At 35.5% G+C, this 26,736-nt stretch overlaps 1 protein-coding gene across 4 annotated transcripts in view; it reads left to right on the forward strand.

Moving 5' to 3' along the window:
* Positions 1-533: 533 nt before the first annotated feature.
* Positions 534-26,736, forward strand: part of Atp6v1a (ATPase H+ transporting V1 subunit A) — a 51,317-nt gene continuing 25,114 nt past the window's right edge. For 2 of the 4 annotated variants that reach the window (XR_015452825.1, XM_087215731.1), the window contains exons 1-5: positions 534-812; positions 21,054-21,153; positions 23,548-23,676; positions 25,936-26,150; positions 26,411-26,548. Coding sequence is in view for 3 of the 4 variants with exons in the window: in XM_087215731.1 (XP_087071857.1) it covers positions 21,069-21,153; positions 23,548-23,676; positions 25,936-26,150; positions 26,411-26,548 (567 nt within the window). In the remaining variant the exon portion in view is untranslated. Of the gene's footprint in view, positions 813-845; positions 1,030-12,072; positions 13,110-21,053; positions 21,154-23,547; positions 23,677-25,935; positions 26,151-26,410; positions 26,549-26,736 lie in introns of those variants that run through there. The other 2 variants (XM_087215728.1, XM_087215726.1) reach the window with 2 other exon arrangements.

Below are 26,736 nucleotides of genomic sequence, written 5' to 3' on the forward strand. Positions count from 1 at the left end.
CGCGTCGGCCGCCTCACGCGCAGCCGCACTGCTTGCCTCCGCGCACCCCTCCCCCTCCACTCCTGGGCCTCCATCTTTCTCCTGGGTTGGGCCTCCGGGTGTCAAGCCCCGCCTCTCACCCCTTAAGACACTTCTTGTGGGGCACGCTTGGTAGGCCCTGGCGGTAAAATCCGGATTTTTCCCAACCCTCTTCCACATCAGCAAGGTCATTCTTTCTTGACCCCGTTATTCGCAGTCTGGCGTCTCTGGTGACCTTCAAATGCTCTTGTATCCTAATAGGGTATTATAAATGGCTCTTATGAATGTAAAGAAGTCTGGAAAAGTCAAATATATTCGGTGATTTTTTAAAAACAAACGTAATTAACAATCGGCCCGGTAACTTAGCTCCTCTTCTGCACACCTCGTTTTACAATCACGTGACTGGTCCAAACCTCACAGCGCTGGATTTTGCCGGCGGGGCCCAGAAATACCGAACTCTGCCATTTCCGGTCCCTAGATTATGGCTTGAACGTCACTTCCTTAGCGATGCTCTTTAACCCTTGCCATCCTCGCTTTCTGCACTGCATCTCACAACAGTCTTTGTAAAAATGTATGTTTATTTTTTCCTTTAATCCCAAATACATTAATATTCAAGCGATCCGCTAAGGTTCAAGTCCGTGAGACGCCGCGAGCCAGGATGGGGGAGACAGGGCGGAGCTCGAGGTCACGTGTCTAGCTGGACCCGCCCCCCCTGCAGTTGAAGACATCCCCTCCCACAGTGACAGAGCCTCCGGGTCGGCGGTCGGAAGTGTCTGCTTTTCCAGTCTCAGCAGGTGAGCGGCCACCTTGTGACTGACTGGGGTAGTAGAAGGGGTGGAGGCTGTAAAGAAGGGAGAGTGTGAATGGCGGCTTTCACTGCTTGGGGCTTCCTCGTTGCTGTCACCCTACACTGGCCAGGCGCTCATTTCTCCAGATCTCCTGACCCCCGATCCCTCCTGTGGTCGCCCTTGTGCCTAGGAGTTGAGAGGACCACCTTTCCCGAGGTTGAGAGTGAGTGCGGCCATTATGGTTCCCTACTGAAGTCTTTGGGGCTCCACCTGGTAGGAGTACTTCAGCCATTCCTTGGAGTCTGCAGCAGCCCCCAAGTCTCATTCCCCAAAGCTCGTTCTTTGGCTAAGGCCCTTACCCGAATGAGGGTAGGAAAATCCCTGGAAGCAGAGGCATCTCCAGTGAGATAGGCTTGGGAGGGAATGTCACTGATACAGCCCTCACCGCAGTCACTGGAAAGCTTCCTTCCAAATGTGCTTTCTCAGTAATTCTAAGGATTTTATCTGACGAGAGAAGTTCTGTGGATTTTCACATGCTTCGGGTGGTACTAGGAAGCAGGACTTTTACCATTTTCTCCAGGAGAAAAGATAGTCGAAGAAATAAAAATGTACTGTCTTCAAAACGGTGTTGTTAATGCGACAGTCTCGATTGAATGGGGGAGCACTGAAAGATGCTGTTGCCTGTGTCGTGATGTGCAGGAGGCCCAGGCTAGCTTATGGAAGAGTGGCCAGGTTTTTCTGAAAGGGAAATGACTCTTGGGAAACTGATTAGACTGGACGTATAATTCAACCAAATCTGTTTGATCATGACTTGGAAGGCAAGAAGAGTTAAGTCAGGATATTTCTGACTTCATGTTTTCTGCCTTGCGTCTTCTCCTCTTTGTCATTCCTTCCTAAAATCCTGCTAAATTCCTAGTCAGTTTCTTGACCAGCTTTCTGGTAAATTTATGTTAAGTAGCAGTTATAGTCCTCCTTTGCTTTCTCCCTATGTAAAACTAGGTGACCTCTTCTGATTTTGGTGCATAGTATTTTGTGAAAATATAGAAATTGTTTTGCCTAGGTTTTTGCTCAACCCAGTGTACTCCCATTTTATATGTAATGGTGTAGACAATGTTTTGACCCCAAACATTGTACTTTAGGAAAGAATGTATTTTAGTTTGGGGGTAAACTTAATATGCCAACTTACAGAGTTGTTTCTTTTAAATAGAAATTTGATTTTTAAAATTTAAATTACACATTTTCTTAATATGAAAAATCATGTTCTCAGTTAAACCTTGTAGTTTTCTAGCCGTAAAATTGAGGAATCTACTAAAAAGTCAGCTGAAAAAATGAATATGGAACTATTATCTTTCAGCAGTGGATGAGACTGACTTTTTTGTATCTTTCAAATTCTCTACAATAAACGGGTCTCACTGTTAAGATGAGCTCAAAATCAGAACTCTAGGATAGAAGCAATATAACAAAATAGAAAAATTGGCCTTTTGATACTCCTTACTAGAAAACATAACCTTGGTCTTGTTATGCCCAAGTAATAAAGAAGATCACTATTGTCTTTCATGGATTTACAATTTTAACATTTTGTATTTATGACCCATACTGGACAATGGCACTAATTTATTGATAGGTCTATGTAGCTAGGCCTGTTACAGATATAAGTACAGTACTATAGTTTTATCCATTACTTTTCTCCAGAGTAAGGTTCTCCTGAGAGGAAAGAAAAAAATAAGAAATGTTGCTTCCTTGCCCGGGTGACATTCCATCAAATAGGGACAATCACTTTAGTGTTCTGGAAGTCCAAGCCAGTTCTGTCCAGGTGCACCAAAATGGACAAGAGAAAACCAGCTAAAAAGTATTGAGTACTGGAGAGGAAAATGTTAATATGAAAGAGGTTGAATGAGTCTGCAGTTTTACTTCACAGTTTTTCCAATTTTAGGGAACTTAAAGCAGTTACTTAGACCACTGATGAAGTCTGGAAGATTAGCAGCAGGAATGGTAACTGAATTGCTGCAGATGTTGGATATAAAAAGAGAGCTTCAACGTACACCGTTCATGTATATATACACAGTGACTTGAAGCTTGGAAGACATTTATGAAACTAGCTCTATCAGGTTTTTTTAATAGTCTAACAAATAAATATTTGCCCACCAAAAATGACATATGTTTAAAGTTATATTGAAAAGTTAATTTTCCAAAAGATATGAGGAGATTGTCACCATGAGCTCAATCAGTGTTAATGATCTATGAGTGTTAATGTAGAAATCTTAACATTTGGCGAATTGTGCTATAGTCTCCCATTAAACAACTTACTCTGAGGTCTTGTTTTCACTGCCTTTGTAGATTATCATTATCAGTACCTCCAAGGATGCTTCTTTCCCCCATGGTTAGAGCCACTGTTTGCTAGACTGTTTCTCAGTAAACTGTAAAGCTCCTAGGAGTCCAAGGAGCTATTGTGTCTTCTGTGCAAGAATGCTGACGTATCTGATAGATACTCAGTAAATTGTTTATTGAGTGAATGTTGAACAATCAAACAAGATTAAACCACTTTAGCTCTTGTAGATCATAGCTCCAAGGTTGTCCACTAAGTATTAGCTTTTTTAAAAAAAAGTCAGTAATTTTCCAAATCAGAGTCAGTAGATATAAACCTCATGTGCAGTGACCAACTTACCCTTTACCACATGTATGTTCACTGATGGGTATGGTAGTCATCCAGATATGACAGGGAAAGGAAGAGGAATGAGTTGTACTGAAAAAAAAAGTGACTGCATAAGCCACAAGTAGCATGTTGCTAGACTAAAAGTCCCCTGATATTTTTTTGGGGGGGGTGTTATTCTGAGGCTTGAACCCCAGTCTTGCACATGCTAGGCAAGCTACTGCTGGGCTATGTCCCTGCTCTTTTAAAAAAATTTTATTTTGAGGCAAGGTTTCACTAAGTTGCCTAAGCTGAACTGGAATTTGCAATCCTCCTGCCTTAGCCTCCCAAGTAATTGCTAGGATTATAGATATATTACTACACCCCACAGTCAAAGGATCTTCATTCAGCTCTGCTACCTTATTACATGCCTTTAAAGCTGAGTGGTAGGGGTTTGACACTTATAAACCTTCCTCTCAAGGATATTGTGAGTTTCAATGAGGAGAAACCGGATACCTTATTTGAAAGTATTTTAAAAACTAAATGGAAAGTGAATATAAAGCAGGATAGTCCAGACTACATGAATAGACTCCCCAATCATAAAAAACTAGGTTTAGGTTCTAGCCCTCCCTGTTATTAACTGTACGATGCTGGATACTTTACTTAAATAAGATTAAATTTCTTCTTGTTTTAGTTTGTCTCAAAGGTGCTGTTAAATTATATCATGAATGTACATTGTCTAGTATATACTTCGTAAAATTTTTTACTATTAACTTACTGACATCTGCTTTGATTTTAATATAGTGAACTTCTAAAGGAGACTTAAGATAAACTGCAGAATTGTCTAGTGCCTCTTTTTGAGCAACAGATTTTAGGTATGGAGAAATCAGGCCATTATGGGGTGGGAGGAATGGAGCAGGAAGGTAAATACTTCTAGCAAAGGTTTCTTTTCTTTTTTTTGAGACCGAATCTATGTTGCCCAGGCTGCCTTTGAACTCCTGGGCTCAAATGATTCTTCTGCCTCAGCCTCTGAGTAGCTAGGACTACAGCTACAGGGCCTGCTTCTAACAAAGATGCCAGAATAGATTTATTCATAGGCACTGACAAATAGCAACATAAAATCCCTTATCTTGATAAATGCGATGATTTAGTATTTTCTAAAGCTTTTCCAAAGCTTGTGATCATTAATATGTGGAGTCAGTTTAAGGAGGCAGTTCTATTTCTAAATTTGTATTCCTACAGTGGATGATAGAAATATATTAGAAATTTACAGACTTTAGAGCAGGGTCTTTTGAGTTAATGCAAAGTTTAAAAATTTTGGTTTTAAAGAAACTTGTTTTTCATATCTTATTTTTGTCCTCATATGCAATAGACAAAGGAATGTAGGGAGGAGTGGAAGCATATAGTGAAATTTCTTCTTAAATTGATGACTCAGAAGGATTAGTGGTTTTGCAATGGAAAATATTAGTAAATTAAACAATAAGTATGGCTATGATCTTGTGTTTCACTTTAATCTTAAAAATTATTACTCATTTGTTTAAGGAAAGATTTTAAGAGATTATTGAATATCAATTAGTCTTTAATGTCAATTTTCTATTGTAATAAATGAAATATAATTATGAATGAACTCATTTTTAAATAAGTTTATGAATAAATTAGAATGTTTTCTAGTTAATTTCTGTAGAGAATTTTAAAGTTTTGCTGTTCTCTTTTTTTCTATCATGAAATGAAAAGAATATGGTTCATATTATTTTCTTTAATATATAGTATGTATACAGTATATATAGTAAATGTATGTGTGTGTACAGAGACAGCCGAAATGGAAGTATATCTTCATAGTAACAGATCTTTGTTTTTTAACCTAAATTTTTTGTTTGTTTGTTTGTTTGAGATGGTCTTTGTAGTTCAGGCTGGCCCTGAATTCACTGTGTAGTCCAGGCTGGCCTTGAATTTGCAGAGATCCTCCTACCTCAGCCTCTTGAGTGGTGGGATTACAGGCCTGTGCCACTACGCCCAGCTTTTACCTAAAATTTTTAAAACTAAGTGCTTCTGGAAATAAAATCTAATTTATGTGAAAAGCCATCTTTTTCTTTGTAGTTAGTTCTGTTCCATTTCTCAACTGTGATTAGCCCATTTTAAAAAATTGATATATCCTAAATATTTTCAGATTTGAATTCTTATATCCCATGTTTTAAATTCTTATAGCCTACGCTTTTTTGCCATTATTATTGATACCGTGACTAACCTTTTAAAATTTCACTTTTGAATTTTTTTTTCTAGTACCAGGAATCGAACTCGGGACCTTGCACTTGCAAGGCAGGTAGCGGAACCACTGAACTAAATCCCCAGCCCCCACTTTTGAATCTTAATGCTATCTCTAGGAACTATTATTCTTCTGATGATAAACCTTTTTAAAAATTAGGCCTACATCATTCAATATTGTTTCTGAAAAATAATTAAAGCTCATTTCATTGGAAATAAAATGAGTCATGCATAATATGATGCAGAATAGTTCCAGGTGGTTTTAGCAATGAAAAGCAGCCAGTTGTTAAGTTTTGTTTTAGTTATTTTTTAGTTTAATTTTCAAAAAAAAAGGTAAAATGGAGAAGACTAAATTGGAAAATACCTGTAAAATTTGAAGAAAAGGCATGTATGTAGTTGTGATTATACAGTGGAAAAGTTGGAAGAAGATGCATCAGAGTAAATAAATATCTCTAGATTTGAATATTAAAAATTCAGAATGTATTATGCCATCTGTATTTCAGTTTAATCTATAGAATTTGCAAAAAAAATTATATTGGTATGGAAAATTAAGACATTGAGATTATTCTTTCATCTTATTACTTGAATATTTTAAGTGAATCATTTTAACACAACTATATAAGTTAATTTTTTAGGTGTAGTTATATTTTTAGGCTTATGTATATAAGTGCAACAGCATTAATTGCTGTTAGCATTAAGCATTAGGTGCAACAGCATTTAAGGGGATTTACTGTATGATGAAGTGGTATTCAGTACAGTGGGAAAAAGGGACACACATACGGTATATAGTAAATACAACTGATTCAATTTATCCATCTAGAAGAGAATAAATTGAGTCATTACTTTGCAATATATGTAAAAACCTATTTCAGATTGATTAAAGGAATGCATAAATGTAAGCAATCAAATATTAAATATTATTCTCCTAAATTTTCTTTACACATATAATCTAAACCAAAATGGAAAACCTAAAGGTCATAAAAGTATATATAGACATATGAGATTACACAGAAAATAATTCTTTAATGGTAAAAATAAGGGCAAAGGATTGAAAAAATGTTTAAAATACATATATGGAATGAGGAGTTAACATTTGTAAAAACTCTTACAAATTTAAAAATACTTCATATAAACAGATAACGCATGTAACCAGAACTTCCTAGGAGAAAAAAAAATCTGACATTCAACAAGCATGAAAAATATACCCTTATGTAGTAATCAGTATATTAACAATAAGTATTATATATCTGGAAGAAATTAAGTGGTAAACCTATTGCTGGCAGGGGTGTGTGAAGAAAGATTTTCTTGTAAAATGCTAATGGAGGTATGAATTGTTACAGTTTTTTGGTTTTTTTAGTTGACAATTAGATAATGTGTGTTAATATTGAAAATACATTCATTCTTCCTTCACTCAATCTCACTGTATGGAATCTTTTTCTTAGAAAACACCAATAGCCAGGTCTGGCAGTGCACACTTATAATCCCAGTACTTGGGAGACTGAAGCAGGAGGATTACCGCAAGTCTCAGGCCAGCCTGGGCTACAAAGTGAGTTCAGGTCCAGCCTGAACTATATACATAGTAAGACCATCTCAATAAAGAAAGAAAGAAAGAAAGGAAGGAAGGAAGGAAGGAAGGAAGGAAGGAAAGAAAGGACGGACCAATAAATGTATGAATGGTGATTGCTGTAATGTTGGTAAGCACCAAAACCTGGGAACAAGGGGAGTGCCTGTTAATAAGAGTATTATGTAAATTGTAGCACAGTCATATTATGGAATGTTGTAGGAGTTGACTCTATCTATAATGGCAATTCAGAAGGATTTCCTAATACCATATGAAAGGATTTCTATCATGTATCTTAAGTGATAAAGGCAAACCATAGAGAAACATATAATGAGATTCCATTTTTATAAAACTGTCTGAAAAGCACTGTAAGTTTTGTGTCGGGTAATCTACATTGAAAGGAAGAAATAACCAGAAAAGGAGAGAGAAATAGAAGGGAAGGGAAAGAGAGTTCTATAATAACATATGCACTTAAAACTACATGTTTGTGCATGCCATGAAAATGATAGATATTAATCAGATAAGGTTACAAATTGACATTTTATTTTTGGTGTGGCTATTAAATGCTTTTTTCTTAATTGTACAAGTACAGTATCTGTCACCTAACAACTCATATGACAAAATCATAAAGTCCACATTTCGGTTTTGGTGAATAAAGAAACTAGACTACAAGATTAACATTCCTTATAAAAACTTCAAGTTAGAATTTCTTTAACAAAGCAAAATTTAGTTATAATTATGTAATACTTAATTTCAGTCCTATTAGAGGAACCTGAAGTTAATACATCATTCAAAGCCAGAATAAAAATGACAGATGCTTTAAACTGAGTTTGTCACATAAAGTAGTTGTGTTTCTCATGTGGCTATTTGTTTCCCCATTTCATTACCAATTTCATGTTATTAATTATGTGTATGTTCTTAATCGAATACTGTACAAACTCCTTTTGAACTCACACAGGATACATATACTGTAATAATAAAAAGTAGTTTTAGAGCGCATTAAGAGGTCACAATCAGGAGGTTAAAGTCACAGATACTGGCACCAGCCACTGTGGAGTTTCCAATTCCCAGTGGTGTGATTTCCGGGGAATTACTTTAAGTTGAATGGATAGTACAAATAAAAATATGATAAAAATTACATACTGTATTGAGACATTTCTGTTTTTCTACTGTCCCCATTTTGTTCTTTTCTTTCCATGTATTTGTCCACAAACAGTAGCACCTCTTTCTGCTGTTCTGGACCTTTCATTTTTCATTTTGCAGTGTTATCTTAGAGGTCTCCACATTGATACGGTTAAAGCTACCTCATTCTTTTTTAGTGATATTTAAGTATCCATTTGTCCTAATGAATCATGGTCATAGGGAAAATATATTGAAAGCTTATTGGTTATCCAGGTACTTTTCTTAATACTTTGTTTTATTTATTCATGGAAGCCTCACTACAATCTGATAAAATAGTTAACTATTTTTAGTATAACATAATTTTTTTTTTCTGGTACCGGGGATGGAACTTAGGACCTTGTGCTTGCAAGGCAGGCATGGCACCACTGAGCTAAATCCCTGGCAGGATAACATAATATTTTTGAGGAATGTTAGGGGTGGTTAAATGTCCAAAAATGTAATACAGCTGGTAAGTGGTAAGACTCAGGATGTGAATCCAGGTAGTCTGTTTCTAGAAGTTTCTGTCTTAATACTATCAAGCATATAGCCTCCCTTACCACACCACATGTTATTACTAGTCTCCATATTAGTGGACATGCCAGTCTTTTGCATGGAAAAAAAAATAGTATATAGTGAATATTTTTTTATTAGAACATTTTGTACACACACAGTAAATTCCTAAAACTGAAATACCTGGATCAGGGAATATTTTGACTTTTGGTAGCTATTGCCAAGTTCCTCTTCAGTTTAGAGATACGCAGAAGTTCGGCTTTGTCATTAGTAATTTGCTATTTAGTTTGAGTGAAGACTGAATAGCTGAATGCCTTTAAAATGTCTAGCGCCCGTGAACTGTGTGTGATCTTCTATCGTATGATAGTATGAGTACAGTCCTAGACAATCAGTATTACAGGGTCAATGTAAGGGCATCTGAACTTAGTATTTTTGGGGGGGAAGGTACCAAAGATCAAACTCAGGACCTTGTGCTTGCCAGGCAGGCGTGGTACCACTGAGGTAAATCCCCAGCCCTGAACTTAGTATTTTAAATAACATTTATTCTACATATAACTTGAAATGCTTCTTATATGATTTATACAATGAAATTAAAGTTTGAACGTATGTGGGTTGATCAAAAAGTACAGTGAATGCCTAAATATTTTGTGGGGGCCAGGTTTCTTATAGTAAAAGACATATTACCATTAATCCACATCAAAATACTCCCCTTTGCTTCAAACACATTTATGTCATCATTCTGAAGCACTTCTAGAAGCAGTTGTGAAAGTTCTCTTTTGTGAGTGTCTTTATGAGGTGTGATTAAAAAATGAGATAAATGCTTCTGCTGAGCACATCCATCAGAAAAGCAGGCTCAAAAAATTAGTGTCCTCATCTACCCTCTTCAAGGAATCTGGCACCATACGACTTCTGATCTTCCCTAAAGTTAAAATGACCATGGGAGGTAAACTTTGAATCCTTTCAGGACATTCAGGTGATCGTGACAGCACAAATGAAGACACTCACAAAACAGGATTTAGAAAACTGCTTCAGAAACTGGCAAGAATGATGAGAAAATATGTTCAAAGAAGGGGACTGTTTTGAGACAGATTAATGGCAGTGTCTCTTTTACTGTAATGATTTTTAAACATTTTTATCACATCATATTATTGAAATAGTAAAATACAAGTGTTAGCAATTGTGAAGGTTGTTGACTTTATATACCAAAAAAATTGTGTAAGATTTCAAATAAATGAGGAACCGCTTTGCCAACTAATATGAGCATGAGTGTGGTCAATAGCTAAATATAAGAATAAATATAATCCTGGGGCAGGGATTTAGCTCAGTGGTGCCGCCTCCTGCCTCACAAGCGGAAGGACCTAAGTTTGATCCCCAGTATCAAAAAAAAAAAGAACAACTATATCCTTTCTTGTCAAAAACAGCTTTGTAGTCACACATGAGTCTAAATGTTAGGCAATGCAAAATTAGACAGTGAGAGGCTTTATTCAGATAAGTTACAAAATTGACAAATTATTTTAAGTGTAACACATTTCTGTTCAGTGTCTTTTATTTCATTCGTTTCAAGAAAGTACGAACTATTTCTTATAATGAATCTTAAAAAGTGGATTGACATCTAATTCTTCAATATGATCTAAAGTAGTAGACACTTAAAACTACAGAATCTGCTCAGGTCTTAGCCTAGTATATCTGTTGAATTTGAAGGTGGATTCATAATACCTGCTATTGTTCAGTGAGGTATGTGTGTGTATATGTTTTTTAAATGATCTCATCCTTCCAAAGACACTGTTGATGGTAGGGAGAATTGGAGAAGTAGCTATCAATGAAGATAATCAAACTGCCAATAACAATTTTTTATTGTAAACTAATTCTCTTACAGTAGTGTAAAACACAGGAAATAACTCCCTCTCTCCACTCTCCAAATGAGCCATTGAACCGTATCAACTTTGATGTCTAAAATACCAGAGCTTAGCCTGAGTCTTGGAAGACAAAACCTTTTATGCCTCATGCTACACAAGTTCAGGATATGTTAAGATTTTTCTAAATCTTTACCCAAGATACTGTAACCTAACATGCCATTAAGCCCTATTCTGAAAATACAGAAGAGTAAATACTCTAGGTATGCATCTGACTTCTATGTTTCTGAGCTATGAAGGGACTGGAAATTCCCAGGATTTACTGAACTTGGCAGGACAGGAAGGTATCCACACAGCTTATCAGGAATCACCTAGACTCATAACAGACAAACCAGTTTGGTTAACTTTCCACCTGTTCTCTTACCTGTTCCCAAGGTTAAAAGATTTTCTTATCAAGGACAGGGGATTTAGCTTAGTGGCACCCAGCCTGCCTTGTAAGCACAAGGTCCTGAGTTCAATCCCCAGTACCGCAAAAAAAAAAAAGGGTTTTCTTACCAAGATATCATAGGCCATGTAGACCTTTCTGTGTTGTTGACAAGTAAAAACAAAAATATGTGTTCTGTGTAAATAGTATGGCCTTAAAAGACTCATACTGCCAATATGTTGTAGTTTTAAAAAAAATTATTGTTATTGAGGTATAAGGGAGATACACTGCATGTGTTTTAAGAGTATAACTGGAAAGTTTTGATGTATGTGTGTATGCCCCCATGAAAACATCACTGCAGTCAATATATCCATGTTGAACATAACCGTTATCCTCAAAGGAAGTTTCCTCTTGCCTCTATGTAGTCCCTTTCTTCTACACTTCTCCATACCCCATCTTCAAACAGTCACCCCAGATCTGTTTCCTGTCACTATAGGTTAGCTCGCCTCTTTAGATTTTTATGTTAATATAATTTTTTTTTCTGGTTTGCCTTTCACTCAGCTTAATTATTTTGACCAAGCATAAAAATATTAAGCAGATTTAGGATTCCTTTTTTTACAAAGCTAAATTGTGTATGATGATAAGTAGATGGAAAATTAACTACCCTGATTTGCTTATACACCATATATGTCCAATTATCACACTGAATTTCATACATTTGTATAATTAATAAAAAAAATAAGTATTTGATTGTAATCTACTGGTTTCATCTTTTAAAAAATATGATTTCCAAAGATAATCTTTAATGAAATAGAATGTACTTTTTTGTGTCATGTTAAATACTACTTTTTTTTTTTTTGGTACAGGTGATCGAACTCAGAACCTTGCGCTTGTGAGGCAGGCGCTGGAACCATTGAGCTGAATCCCCAGCCCCTAAATATTACTTTGTTACCATTAAAGTGAACCAGAATTTTATATGTGAAGAAATATTATTGCCTTGGACCCTTGGTATTTTTACCTTTTCTCATCTTTTTATCCCAACATCCATATCATCCAAAGCTCTGGTAATAAAAACAATTATTGCTGGGATGATGAAATTATTAGGCACGTAGTGCATTAACCAGTAGCAATTTGGAGTTAACCTTACAAAATGGCAGGGGAAAAAAAGTGGGCTATGGTGTTATTTGCCACTGCAGTGTTCTGCAGTTCCTGTGGGAGAGAGAATGATGATTCATTAGCTCAGATGGTTGCCTATGCTGCCTTCTGGAGTTTTCCTTTTCTACAGCAGGGTGTGTATGTGTGTGAGAGAGATCTTTCACAAATATGGGGGAGAACCCTGTAATTTGTGACTAAAGAAATCTTAGTTGTAAATTGCATTTTCTTTTTATCCTTAAACAGTCTAGGAGTCAGATAGCTAAAGGCAAATTTTTTGTAATCAAAGTTGATTTTTCTATGAATGGAACTATGTGTACCACATGATTTGTGAAAGAATATAGTAAATATTTTACTTTTTAAATAAGAACAGCAATGATAATAGCTGCTAGTTGTATTGGGAAGGAGTAATTAAGTATCCTATAAAGCTATTTTATGTAGCATTAAATAATATAGTTTAGACCTTATGTCAGAGATTTCGGATATGATTATAATCAGTTTTGATATAATCTAATTTGCTTACTGAAAGTCAATATTTTAGGAAGTTTTTAAACATTTTTTAAAGACTTTGCTTTTTTTGCATGATTACAAAATCATGTAAAGGTGAAAGAGATTTTAGCAGGGTATTTTGGGGGGTGTTTTGTTTTGTTTTATTTGAGACAGGCTGGCCTTGAACTCTCTATATAGTCCAGCCTGGCCTCGAACTTGCAGTGATTCTCTTGCCTCAGCCTCCCGAGTACTGAGATTACAGGTGTGTACCATCATTTGACTATTTTCAAAAGATAATAAGGAAAGGTTGCTGATAAATTACTATGTTGTATGAATGTGCTTATTACAGTGATACATGTTTATCCCCATTGAGTCATCAAGACAGTTGTAACAGGCCGGGGATTTAGCTCAGTGGTTCCGCTAGAAAGCGCAAGGTCCCGAGTTCGTTCCCTGGTACCAAAAAAAAAAAAAAAAAGAGTTATAACATGTCTACCTGATGTATAATTTTTATTTCTTAGAGAGAAAGTGCTATTTTCATTATTTATAGTGAAATTTGTACTAAAACTCATTTTATATGTGATGAAGTATAAAACTTGTTTGAATTTAAGGGCATCCCAAGAAATTTCTTTGCTTTCAGACTGCTGTAGCATACTATTCTTGTCCAGATTCTGGAATATTAGGAGATGGATGGAAAGTTACCTGTATTCTTCAATGTTCACTTGTTTTACTGTAATTTGAGTGCTTTGCTGAAAAAAATTGAGATGTATATATAATAGGAACATCCCAGTACTATGGGAATTACAAATTTCAGTGCTTTAAGATGGCCAGTGTCTTGGTTAGTTCTTCATTGGTGACAAAACACCTGACACCCACAAGTTCAAGGAGGAAAGGTGTATTTCAGCTCACAGTTTGTAGAGGTTTCAGTCCATAGTGAGCTGGCTCCGAGACAGGACACCATGGCAGAGGACATCATAGAGGAAAAACAGTTCATACCATGGCAGGCAGAAAGCAGCAACAGCAAGCCTCCCTTTCCCTTTTATCCCAGGCCGGCAGCCTTTTGGGTGGTGCCACCCACACCCAGAACTGAGATAAACCATTTAGTGAACTAATACAGTACCACACACCCTTAATCCCAGTATCACACCCTTAATCCACATTCACACACCCTAGATCCAGTCACATGAAAAGCCCTACCTACCTACCTGTGGGAAGACATCAAGATACAAGCCATAACACCTTGTTACCTTGAGCCAATCCTAGAAGTTTTGTGCAGTGTTTACTTGTTAAGAGCTTGGAGCTGGAAACTCCTGGACCTAAGAACATATTTTTCCAACTCTGTCATAAAATCATGGTTTAGAAACCAAATAGACTATCACTGCTGTTAATGGGTTTTATCTAAGGTTTATGCTGAAAAATGACAAGGAGCTCCTTCTAGAAACAAAGGCTTTGGTTGTTTGGGAGCCTGATGTTTTTGGGGTACTATACCCACAGACCCTTGGAAGCCTGACCTTTAACAGCCAAACACCCTGTCATTTGATTTCATAGAGGATTGCCCTATTTCCTTGATGTAACTTGCTTTCCAAAGCCAGTTCTGGATTCTCTTCTTTTACAAAACAACTAATTATAAGAGAAGACAGAAAACAGGCCAAAATTTATAATGACTCAAGGGTGAATATAACTTTCAGTTAGCCAGGGAGTGATTTTCCAGTTTGTTCATTATTTGAATATTTTGACTTATCCAAAAGCAGATGTTAAGAGAGAGTTTGTTGCAGAAAGTGTTTATTGGGGATCAGTGTATGTGAAAGGAAGGGTATGGAAGCAGAATTGGGCAGAAGTGGGAGTCAGAATAAGATGCAAACTTGACAAGACCTCAGCAGGTCTACCCAGCAGGGAGATCTTGAGTATTATTTGTGAGAAGGTCCCACATCTGGCTAAAATGGCTGAGCCTTACACTCACCTTTGTTCAGTTACCAGGTACAGGCCCTGCAAAGGATGTGAATGTCTGCATCTGAGGCTGACTCTTGAAGGGGAGGTAGTTGTCCGTTCACTGATCTCCCCCCACCCTGTCCTTCTCTGAAGATTAGTCTGGGTGGTGCATCTCACATCTACCATAGGGGTCATGATATATCCTCTCCTCAGTGTCTCACCATGGCCCATTTGACCATTTCTATTATTCATGCTTCTGTAGTAGGACTGGAGGATTGTACAGAAGTCATAACAGCAAATTGGCTAACTTGCTTACATTTTTTTAAAAAATTGATGCTACCTGGAATCCTAGCACTTGAGAGGCTGAGGCAGGAGGATCCTGAATTTGAGGCTATTCTAGGCTCCATGGTGAGATCCTGTGAGAGCCTAATTTAAACAAAAAAATTTTTTTTGTGAAAAGATAAAAGATTTGGTAGAAAAAGCAACTGCACAGAATGGTAGTTTTGAGAAAAGAGTAGTTCTGAGATCATCTGATATGATCTCCGTCTTAAAGCAGAGGTTATGCTGTTCTCTTTAACAGGTAGGATTTTTTGATATAAATAATCAAATTCACCTTAATTCAGGATTTAGGAGACTACAATATTTAAAATAGCATAGACTTTGCAACCTGCTTGCCTTGGTTCAAATCCCACCTGTATTAATAACTAGTTTTTTGAACTGAGTAAAGTTAGTTAAACTCTCCATTTTTTAGTTTTCCAATTTGTAAAACTAAGGCAGTATTAGGGGATTTGACATTATTCAGCAGCTGCTAGCTTAACACATTTTCTATGCCTTCGCAAAACTTAACATTCTAGGGAGGACATAGACAGTCACAGATAAATTTTTAAAAGTTATATTCTTTCCATATAAGTGCTATAAAGAAAAGCAGAGTAAGAGAATTGAGAATGACAGTGAGAAGAAAACTATTACAGGAATGCTTCTTGGGATGGAGATACTTGGGCAGACACACAAATGAGAAGCAAAAATGATCCACAGAAAGATCTGAGAACAAATATCAAGGCAGGAGCACAGCAAATATAAAAATTCATTTTGCTTTAACAAAGAGTAAAATTTAAGCATGTTAAAATATCAAGTGGACAAAAGTGTTTGGAATTTTACACTTTAAAAACGTGGGTTTTTTCATAATTGTCTTATTCTGAAACATGTAATAAGAGCTGATTTTGTGATGTCTTTGAAACAATTTCTTTGCATATGATACAAAGAAAGCTAAATTGCTCGTAATCTTATTTTTCTCTTAACATTGACTTTTTAAAAAGCAGAGTCATCAAATTTACGAATCTGGTGAAAATCATCTCTAGGCAAATTTGTGGAATTAGCATTTAGGCACATAATTTTCTTATTTGGTGTCACTGTTTATAATATTTGATGTCTTTGGCTTTGATTAAATAATATATGCATAAATGCTGGGCACGGTGGTGCACAAGTGTAATTCTAGCACTGAGGGATCCTGACACAGGAGGATCACAAGCTCAAGTTCCACCTGGGAAACTGAACAAGACCTGTCTCAAAATAAAGAGTATAAAGGGTTAGAGACGTAGCTCAGTGGCAAAGTACCCATGAGTTTGTTCCCCAATACCCAAAACAGAAACACATGTATAGATATACATATATATATGCCTAAAAATTTAAAGAAGTTGAAAACTACAGAATCATTAAATTTTTCATGGTGTCTAGGATTATCCAGCTGAGTGATAAACCCATAAGATGCTGAATCATGAGCAAGCCCATTTGTTTTCCATTAATCATTGCTCATACATTTGGAAGGCTGTACTGTTCAGCTTTAAAGGGAAAGTATGTTAAGACTTAGTTTTAAAAATCAGAATGAACACCAGTTTTGCCTCTTGAACTCTTTAGAACACCTTGCACCCAATAGACTTGAACTATCATCTTGTAAGGAAGCTTTAATGTGTACTCTAATGCTTCCTTGTTCCCATCTTTCAAGTCTCAGCTTAAATTGCTCTGTCATTTGTATCTTGCCCAAGTTTGATAACTTTGCTTTTTGCTCTTCTAAGTCATCTTGTAGTATTCCTATGAGAGCACATATGTCACTTTATTGAAACTCCTGTTTTTCTTTTTATCCCACCACACCAGAAGATGATTAGAGGAAAGAGTATGTCTTACTTTTCTATATTTTCTACCTGTGATATAGTAACAGGCACATCATTGAAGCTTTAAAAAAATCCATTTGGTTTTAGAGAATAAATTTATGGTAAATCATATATCTGTGAAAAAAACTTAAGTGACTAGATTTGTTTCAGTTAACAAGAAGATAATACATTAGACATTTTGTAGAAATTAGGCAGTTTTAACTTGTATTAACAATAAAATTAGTACTAATCAGAATTTCTTTTCTTTTAAGCATCCTGTTAGGCCTCAAGGCCCAGATGATATTGAGGTGAAACTGTTGAAACTGAGGCCCCAAAGATGAAAGAATTTTTTTTTCCTGAAGCCATAGTTTATAAAGTTTATAAATTCATAGTTTATCAGTCAGTCTGTCTGACTCAAAGTCTTGATCTCTGTTTCTCAATAGAAGCCTCTAGAGTAGATTAAGTGATACACTTCAGTACTTATACAACATTATTTTGTTTGCCCTGTTTTAAAAGAAATACAGTATCATGAAATGCTTCCAGAAAAGGATAGCCTAGACCCTAACTCTAGGGAGTGAGGGGTCTGCACTGGATTTTCCTTTGAGGGGCTGTGGAAGGTATTGAGGAGGATTTGTTTGGAGAGGGGATTTGACTATCAGAGTTGGAAACAACAGAGCCAAAGGACAGAAGTTACAGGGAAGTAGAATCAGATTATCATAGGCAAAACTGTCTTAAGAAATTTCTGAAAAGTATAATGGGTTTGTCAAAATTGAGCCCCATTCAAATAGTAGTATTGCTGATGAAATTTTTTGCACATTTCACATTTTACAAGGAGCATTTAAACACATCTGTAATCTAACCATAGCTCTGGAGTAAATGGTAGCATTATTCTTCTTTTTCTAATGAAGATTTTACACAATTTTGATTTGTTTAAAGTATCTGCAGCATGTCAGATCTAGACTGGATCCCAAGTCTTCTGACTCAGGATCTCATGCTGTTTTCATTTTAATAGGCAGATGACTGTGTATCATGAATGAAATAAAGGAAATACCCGTATTAGGGAGGAGGAAGTTAAACAATATGATTTGATTATCAAGGGCTCCTCTGACTTTGAAAATACTTGATTTTCTGAAGACTGAAATTCAGTCTCATTAGCTTGTTTACTGTTTCTTTGAAGACTTTGCCCGAACTCATTTCCCAACAACATAGGTTTATCTTCAGATTTTGTTCTTCTTTCCCTATTAATTATTTCTAGTAGTTTCTAGAAAATTGATCTGTCTCTTCTAGTCTTTTTCAATCTCATACTTATTCTTACTCAGTGTCTTCATCTTCGAGAAGCCAAAAATTCTAGTAAACCAATTTCTACTTCCTTCTTTGACCTTCTTCCAACTTATTTTTCTTATTGAGGGTACCTAAAATCTGTTTCCTTTACTGTAACTTTGGTAACTGTAGTATTTGGCTTATTTTTTTCTAATTCATTTCTATTGTTTCAAATTACTTATGCTCTATCCTCATCTTTATCAACAAACTACTATCCTGCAGCTGTCTCTACCTTACCATCAGTGCCATCTCTATGTTCTTAACAATTTTATTTTCTCTCTGATCTTATTCTGGTAACTTGTAAGGCTTCTCATATCTCTCTATGGTTTTACTGTTTGTTTTCACTCTTGACTGTTACTTTTTATAAAAATAGAGGGCTTTTTAAAAGAGCAGTCTTAGGTTCACAGCATTATGGAAGGTACAGAGATTTTCCATGCCCCCTCACGTGTGCAGCCCCTCCCTGACCAAAATTACCCTGCTGAGTAGTATATTTGTTAAGACTAATGAAAACTGCATTGTTATTATTCAAAGTTTATAGTTTATATTAGTTTATTCTTGAGCATTCTGTGAACTTGGACAAATATTTAATGACATGTACCCACCATTACAGTAACATACAGTTTAACTACTCTAAAAATCCTATTCATCCCTCTCTCATAACCTCTGGTAGCCACTGATTGATTGATTGATTTTGATTTTGATTTTGTGAAACTGGGATTGAACCCAGGGCCTTTGCACTGATCCACCCCCACCCCTTTTTAAGATAAGCTCTCACTAAGTTGCCCAGGTTGACTTCAATTTGGAGTCTTTCTTCAGCCTTCCAGGATGTTGCAGTTGTGGGCATCTGCCGGCATGTCTGGCTACTACTCATCTTTTTACTGTTTCCATACTTTGTCTGTAATCCTTCAGTCCTTCCATGTAGACCTGTCTAATATCCCACATCTGACAGCACTAAGAAAACCAAACCAGAACTTTATTGTTACTGTCTTCATTGTTACACTGCCCTCCCAATTTTTTGATATCTTGTCTATTGGATTACAAATTGTTTTCCTTGGAATGTATGATAATCCTTCGATGGTTCCAAAAGAGACTGAAAAACACTCCCGAGTCTTGCCTCAGTTAATTGCCAAAGCTCAGAATTTGCTTTTCCTTTCTGTATTCTTTTTATCTGGACTTAACTATCCTCATAACTTACTTTCAAGCCATCTGTTCACTATATATAGTTCATCCATGTCTATCTACACTTCTACATTCTCTTCCAGTTTTGAGTCCGTTTCTCTTCTGTTCCCAAAGTGTTTGTATGTCATTTGAACACTTTGGTAATTTTGCTTTACTGTATAGTTTAAAGCCAGCAAAAGCTCCTTGAGAATAGTCATGTGTTTAAGTCACAACTCATACCCTAAGTCTGACACGGTGCCTTTCCCACGGGAGGAGCTCAGTAAGCATTTAATAATTTGAATTCTGTTGGCCTTTAAGCCTTAACTAGCTTTCTCAACTTCTCACTCTGCCTGTGCATTGCCTCTCCCCCTGTCATCTGTTGGAGTGATTGCACTCCATTTTTTTTCTTAATAGCTCCTCTTCAATCTTCCTACCACTTCCTTTTGTTTATAAAGTACACTTATTTTCTTGACATTCAATTCAAGATGCACAAATTAGTCTCTCTACCTTTACATCTTTGTCACTGTTACCCTACTACAAACTTTTTATAACCAGTCAGGTTAGCCTTATTTACTATTCCTGAATATTTTATTTCTTTTATTATTGTTGCATCTGGAGTGCCTTTACTACTCTGCCTTTCCTAGTTTATGTAAATTATATCTGACCATCAAGATGTCTTCCTAAACACTGTAATCTTTGAACTTTCTTTAAATAAGGATGTAATTTAGCACTTTATCATTTAATGTTCAAAGACTTAATTTTATGGTTGTTGGGGACATTGTTTAGTTTTTTTATACATACATGCATTTTATCTCCCTTATTAAATAATTATTAAGTTAGGTCAAAAGTCAAAAATAAGCTTTCTTTCCTAGAATTTATTACCAATTTTCTGTTTGGACTTAAATAATTTATATAGTTTTAGAGGTTGAACTGAATGTTCTTAAAACTATTTTGTGCTCTTCTAAAAAAAAGATAGAAAAAATGCTCAGATAAGTTTTAAAGATAGATAAAAAAACTTTCTTTTGTCATATTTGGGGTTTTTTTGTTTTTGATGCTAGAGAGCAAACCCACAACCTTGTATATGCTAGGCAAGCACCCTACTATTGAGCTATATCCCCAGCTTCATAAAAATTATTTAAAATGTAAAATATATAATTTGTTTCATTGTGGAAAGTACTGTGATAAAAAATAAAACAGGTAAGGAGGAAAGTATGTTGTGATTTAAATAGATGGGCAGAGCAACCTCATGAAAACAGTGATGTTGAAATAAAGACCAGTTACGGGAACAACCTGTATGAATAATGTGCCTGTGTTTGGGAAGTGGCAGAGTTCAGTGTGTATATGTGGAAAGATTAAGAGTAGTTGGAGAGGAAGTCAGAGAGATATTTGGGGAAGAAGAGGGTTTTGTAGGGCTGCTTTGGTCATTAGAAAGATTTTGTCTTTTTTTGCAATATTGCTTGGTATTTAACTAAACTTTAAGAATTTGGTATTGCATTTTACTCTGAGCAGGTATAGTAACTAAACAGTTAACCAAAAATGAAAGTTGGGTACTTAATATTGGTTCTTTTGTGTTAGGATTATAACTTAATTTTTAAGTTTTAGGATTTATAATTCTAACTTAATTTTAAAATCTTTTTTTCTTTCCTTTTTTAAAGCATAGGTAAATTAACATGATGGATTTCTCCAAACTACCCAAGATACTTGATGAAGAGAAAGAAAGTACATTTGGTTATGTGCATGGGGTCTCAGGACCTGGTAAGTAAAACATAATCATCTCAAGAGTAGAGATTCTTAACTATGATTGTCTTTTCAAGGTGCTTTTGATGGTAATACACAGGTTTATTTTCACCTACATAAATTCTTTTTGCTCGTCAAAGTCTCATAGTTGCTTTATGATCTCCATCCTAAGGGCTCATCTAGTGTTGCTCATGTAAATTTGATAGTTATTGAGGTGCTACTTTGTGATATCCTGTTTATGTTATGTAGATGTATTAGTGCTCAGTATTTACCTATATCTATTAATTTTTTGTTAAATTTGAGATTAAAGTTTTAATATATAAAGACCTTGCAGAAAATAGGCATTCAGTTAATATCAGTGTGCTTTGAACTTCAGCATTTGTCTTCGGAGTATTTCTTAGTGATACCAATTTCTGCTCTTTGTGTTTATAAATCCTTCTGAATGACAATTTCAGGTGCAGTATCACATAACTAGCTACCTGTGAAGAAGAAATCTTCTGACCTAATCCATACTAACAATGGAAAGTGACTTTAAACTTTCTGTCTACTCTGCCAAAACTTGGAGTTCTGTGTTTTAAATAATAAATCTCATTTCAGTATTCATTTTGTTCTTGAGCATTCCCACGGCAAAACACAATTCACAATTTCTCTAGGTAAACTTGCTTCTTGATTTTTATTTATTTATTTATTTATTTTTTGGTTCTGGAATTGAACTCAGGACTCAGAACCTCTGCACTTGGGAGGCAGATGTGGTGCCACTGAGCTAAATCCCCGGCCCCATTGACTTATTATTATTAGAGCTATGAAAATTCAGTTTTCCTTGAGTCTTTATCAATCTCACATTATAGTCTTTCTTTCTCTAGTCACAGAGGATATGATGGTATTTTTTTGGTGCTTAGACAAATGAAGGCTGTCAGTCATTGTGCCTCTTTCTTCCTCCCCAAGAACTTGGTGTTTAAGCTTGAGCTCCTTAGCAAGTAATAAAAAGGTTATACATTTTATTAATTTCACTATTTAAAATCTTTTTTTGCCATTCAGAGAAATAATTTTCCCCTTTGATCATAAAGATATGTCTTTAGGACATATAGGCTAAACAAAGGAACTTCCAGAGAAAAGGCTAGAGAACAACACCAAAGAATATAGGTGAAAATATTCTACAGAAATATGTAGTAAGCTTCTGGAACCAATTTTTAATTCTCAACTACTTAATAGTGTAGAAATGAAATGACATCAATTTTTTGCTTACAATATATGATTTTAAAGTTTTTTTATCTATGGTATTCCAATGTATCATAGTTTTTTTATATAATAGATATAGAAGTAAACATTTAAAAAATGAATAAATCTTCATTTTTGTAACAGTTTAATTAAATATCAATAATTTAAATTCCGCTGAAATACTATATTACCTATTCTATAGTTGTAACTAGTTGTATCTGTTCTTAGGCGTTTCTGAAAATGTGGCAGCCTTCCCTTCTTTACAGAGAAGTAATTTTTGCTTACTAACCAACACAGTCCAAAGTCATAAGTTTTCATTCTGGCTCAGTATTTATAAGAAATAGAGGTTCTTAATTGGTTTTTCTTAAGTGGTAGTTTCTGATAGTACACATCCACTGTTCTGTAAAAAAAAAAAAAAAAAAATTCTAGATGTATTGTTTGAGTCTTCCTATGTAGACCTATAATTAGTTTATCAAAAAGGTTATGTGTCCCAGAAAAGTTTTAAATACCACTGGTTTAAGGTATTCCAAAGTAAAGATGTTACTTTAAGTATTATCTCTAAATGGAAATGGTGACAACACAGTAAACTTGGGTGGCATTCTAAAGCTAATTTTACTTTTTATTTTTTAATTATTTATTTATTTTTTGGTACCAGGGATCGAACTCAGGACTTTGTGCTTGCAAGGCAGGCGCTGGAACTACTGAGCTAAATCCCCAGCCTCTAAAGCTAATTTTAAAGGTTTTTTAATTCCAAAACCCATCATTCCGTGTATTGTAGTAACCTGGGTTGATCAGAGCATGTGTCAATACTACCAGATACAGAACTTCAAACACTGAAAATAACTTTCATGTATGTTAAGCAAATTAATAACCTTTAGCTTAACAAATTATTTTGTTTACCAATTTATTGGTTTTGTTTTTTTGTTTTGTTTGTTTTTAGTTTTTTTTCTGGTCCCAGGACCTTGCACTTGCCAGACAGGCACAGCACCACTGAGCTTTCTCCCCAGCCCCTGTTTACCAGTTTGTGTCATGTACTAAAATACATTGTTATGTGAAACTATAGTAAGAGTTTTATCTTTTTTGAATATATGACAGGAGGCATGTTACTGGATTTATTGGAATTTTAAAGTATCTATAACTCTTCTGAGAGCACTTGAGTCTTAAATCATTAAAGCAATCTTTTGTCCTTTTAAGTTGTTACAGCCTGTGACATGGCAGGTGCAGCCATGTATGAGCTGGTGAGAGTGGGCCACAGCGAGTTGGTTGGAGAGATTATTCGGTTGGAAGGTGATATGGCTACTATTCAGGTGTACGAAGAAACCTGTATCCTTTTTGGTTCAATTTCCTGCTGCTTTCTATGTGTTAAAATATAAGGATTTAAGCCAAAGATAAAAATAGCAACAACCAGTGATATTAGAAGCATGAAATATAGATGTCATGAAGAGACCTGATTTATATTGGAATAACTGAAGAAAGGAGAAAAGTACACTAGGGATTAGTATTCTTATTTTAGGAAATTAGTATATATTCTGAACTTTCATTGCCCTTAATGTTTTAGTAATTCACAAACTTCAAAGGGACTAGTTGGAAATTTTTTTATTGGACACATGTTGTAATACTAGTAGTCATAAATGGAATAATACTGATTTATATTGCTACAATTCTCCAATCATGATTTCTATTTAAAATAATAAGTCTACAATTAGTCACTACTCTGTAGTCTAATGAATAGCACTGGGTGACATGTTACAGCTTTAGCACAAGAAAGTCCTTACTGTTTGATTATTAGAATATTGGCCTTTAGTTAAGCTGGGCATGGTGGTACTCTCCTCTAATCCCAGCACTCTGGGAAGTTGAGGCAGGAGGATCTCAAGTTAGAGCCCAACCTGGGCAATTTAGCAACAAAGCAAGATCATGTCTCAAAATAAAAAAGGCTTGGGGATATGGCTCAGTGAGAAGGCACTAGGCTCAATCCCTAGTACTGCAAAAAATATTTTTAAATTCACTTTTAAACATAAATTTCCTACCATGCCTGCCTAAACTATCATATTATATGTTATTTTATTTACATTATTTTTATATATATTGAAGAAGAGTAGATAATGTGATAAAATGTTAATGGTAGAAGGTAGAGATAGAATTCACTGAAAAATTTTCTCAACTTTGTAGGTTTAAAAAATTTCATAATCAGATATTGAGGATGAAAGTACATGTTTTGGAAGTCATTCTAGAGCAATTTATAGATGTCCCTATTCCTTTTTTTTATGGCTACATAGAATTCTATCATGGGTTTCCATTAGTTAATCTCTTAATGATAGAAATTTTAATTTTGATTGCTTTTCATCTTTCTGTCTTATCAACAGTGCTACAGTGTAAATTTTCAGAAGTTAGATTCCTAGGTCAAAATTTATCCATTTTTAATTTTGATAGATAGTGCTAAATTGCTTTCTGTAAAAGGTGTACTGACTTTTACTCCTGACAACGAATACTAGAGAATAAGGCAGATTTCCTATGCTCATTTGCAGATTTTATTGTTTTCCTTTTCAAAGATCTTTTTCCTAGATTTTTTTGTGTTACTAGGAAATCAACCCAGGGCCTTCTCACCAAGCTGTATCTCTAGCCTTTTTAAATTTTTTATTTTGAGACAGGGTATCACTAAGTTGCCAGGTTGGATTCAACTTGTGATCTTCCTGCCTCAGCCTCCCAGTGTTGGGATTACTAGCATGCACTACCATGCCAAGCTTTTTCCTTGGATCTTTGTGGGGTTTTTTGGTACTGGGGATCGAACTCAGGACTTTGCACTTGTAAGGCGGGCAGCAGAACCACTGAGCTAAATCCCCGGCCCTTCCTTAGATCTTGGTGTTGTAAAAGTTTTTGTCCAGGTACTACTGTCTTTTTTAGGAGACTGCTGTTCTTCAGTAGTATGTCTGAAATGATGAATTAATAAGAGGTTCTTGCTTCTGTTTTTAGCCCTGTGGTTCCTAAACTACAAAGGCACCCTAGGTTTCTGTAACAAACTCACGATGTCTTAAATTTTTGAAGTTAACCAGGAATATGACATTTTGTCAGACTCTAGTTGCTTGAGTTAATAAACAGTTTCATTACTTTGCTATATCACATTTTTGTCAGTAGTGTCATGTTTGCAAAGCTGACTTTTCTCAAAGGTTGCTAAGCTAAAATGCAAATAGGTGAAAATCAATGTGAAAGAAGTTTCCAGTCTGATTGTAAGGTTTGAAAATTATGCAGTGCCCAATAAGCATTCACATCCTGCTCATAAGAATTATGGATAAGACTAAAATTAATATTCTTTTTCCTTTCAATTTATGTGTATTCTTTCATTGCTTCTCAGTTCTTAGCATGTATATACGTATTAAGTAGTATGGACAGAACTATTTAATAATTGGAATTGTTGGGTATATTATTTGTCCTAGGCACTGAAAATATTACTGAAACATTAAGATTGCTGTAAAGCAAGAAAGTTTGGGAGGCTCTCTTTTAGCTTATTTCTCTTTTAAACTGTGATATATCCTATTATTAATGTCTTTCAACTTTCAGAGTGAGTTTTCCTCAACCACCTTCTAGCTGGTGTGTCTGTTGGAGACCCTGTACTCCGCACTGGTAAACCACTCTCAGTAGAGCTTGGTCCTGGCATTATGGGAGCCATTTTTGATGGTATTCAAAGGCCTTTGTCGGATATCAGCAATCAAACCCAAAGTATCTACATCCCAAGAGGAGTAAATGTGTCTGCCCTTAGCAGAGATATCAAATGGGATTTTACACCGTGCAAAAACTTACGGGTATGTCTGTATAATCAAGAATTTCTAACCTTGGTAAAAGAAGGTGAAATGAATCTTTGGTGAACCATTTAGTACTTTTAACCTAAATAAAAGTAGGCTATAAAAGATACTAAGTTTTTCCTTAAATGCACATTAATAAGATTACAGAACCATTATATTTTATTAATAAGTGAGACAAATCATTTAATTGATAGCAACAAGGGTGGATCTACTTTGGGTTTATTTGAGCATTAAACAGATAAAATGCATTTGATCTCTAGGTTGGCAGTCATATCACTGGTGGAGATATTTATGGAATTGTGAATGAGAACTCACTCATCAAACACAAAATCATGTTACCTCCCCGAAATAGAGGAACTGTAACTTACATTGCTCCACCTGGGAATTATGATGCCTCTGTAAGTATCTTTTAAACTGTCCCACAGAATGGCCCTATTTATATATGATAGTTGCCTTGTTTCAGTGCCCTAAATAAAATATTTAATATAGAATTTCTAAGTAGCTTTGTGTGTGTGTGTGCGTGTGTGTGTGTTGCTGGGGATTGGCCCCAGAAACTTGCACATGCTAGGCAAGTGCTGTACTCCTG

The sequence above is a fragment of the Heterocephalus glaber genome, unplaced genomic scaffold (assembly GCF_053883595.1).
Source record: "Heterocephalus glaber isolate CG9 unplaced genomic scaffold, H.glaber_assembly_v1.0 deba00000122, whole genome shotgun sequence".
NCBI lineage: Eukaryota > Metazoa > Chordata > Mammalia > Rodentia > Bathyergidae > Heterocephalus > Heterocephalus glaber.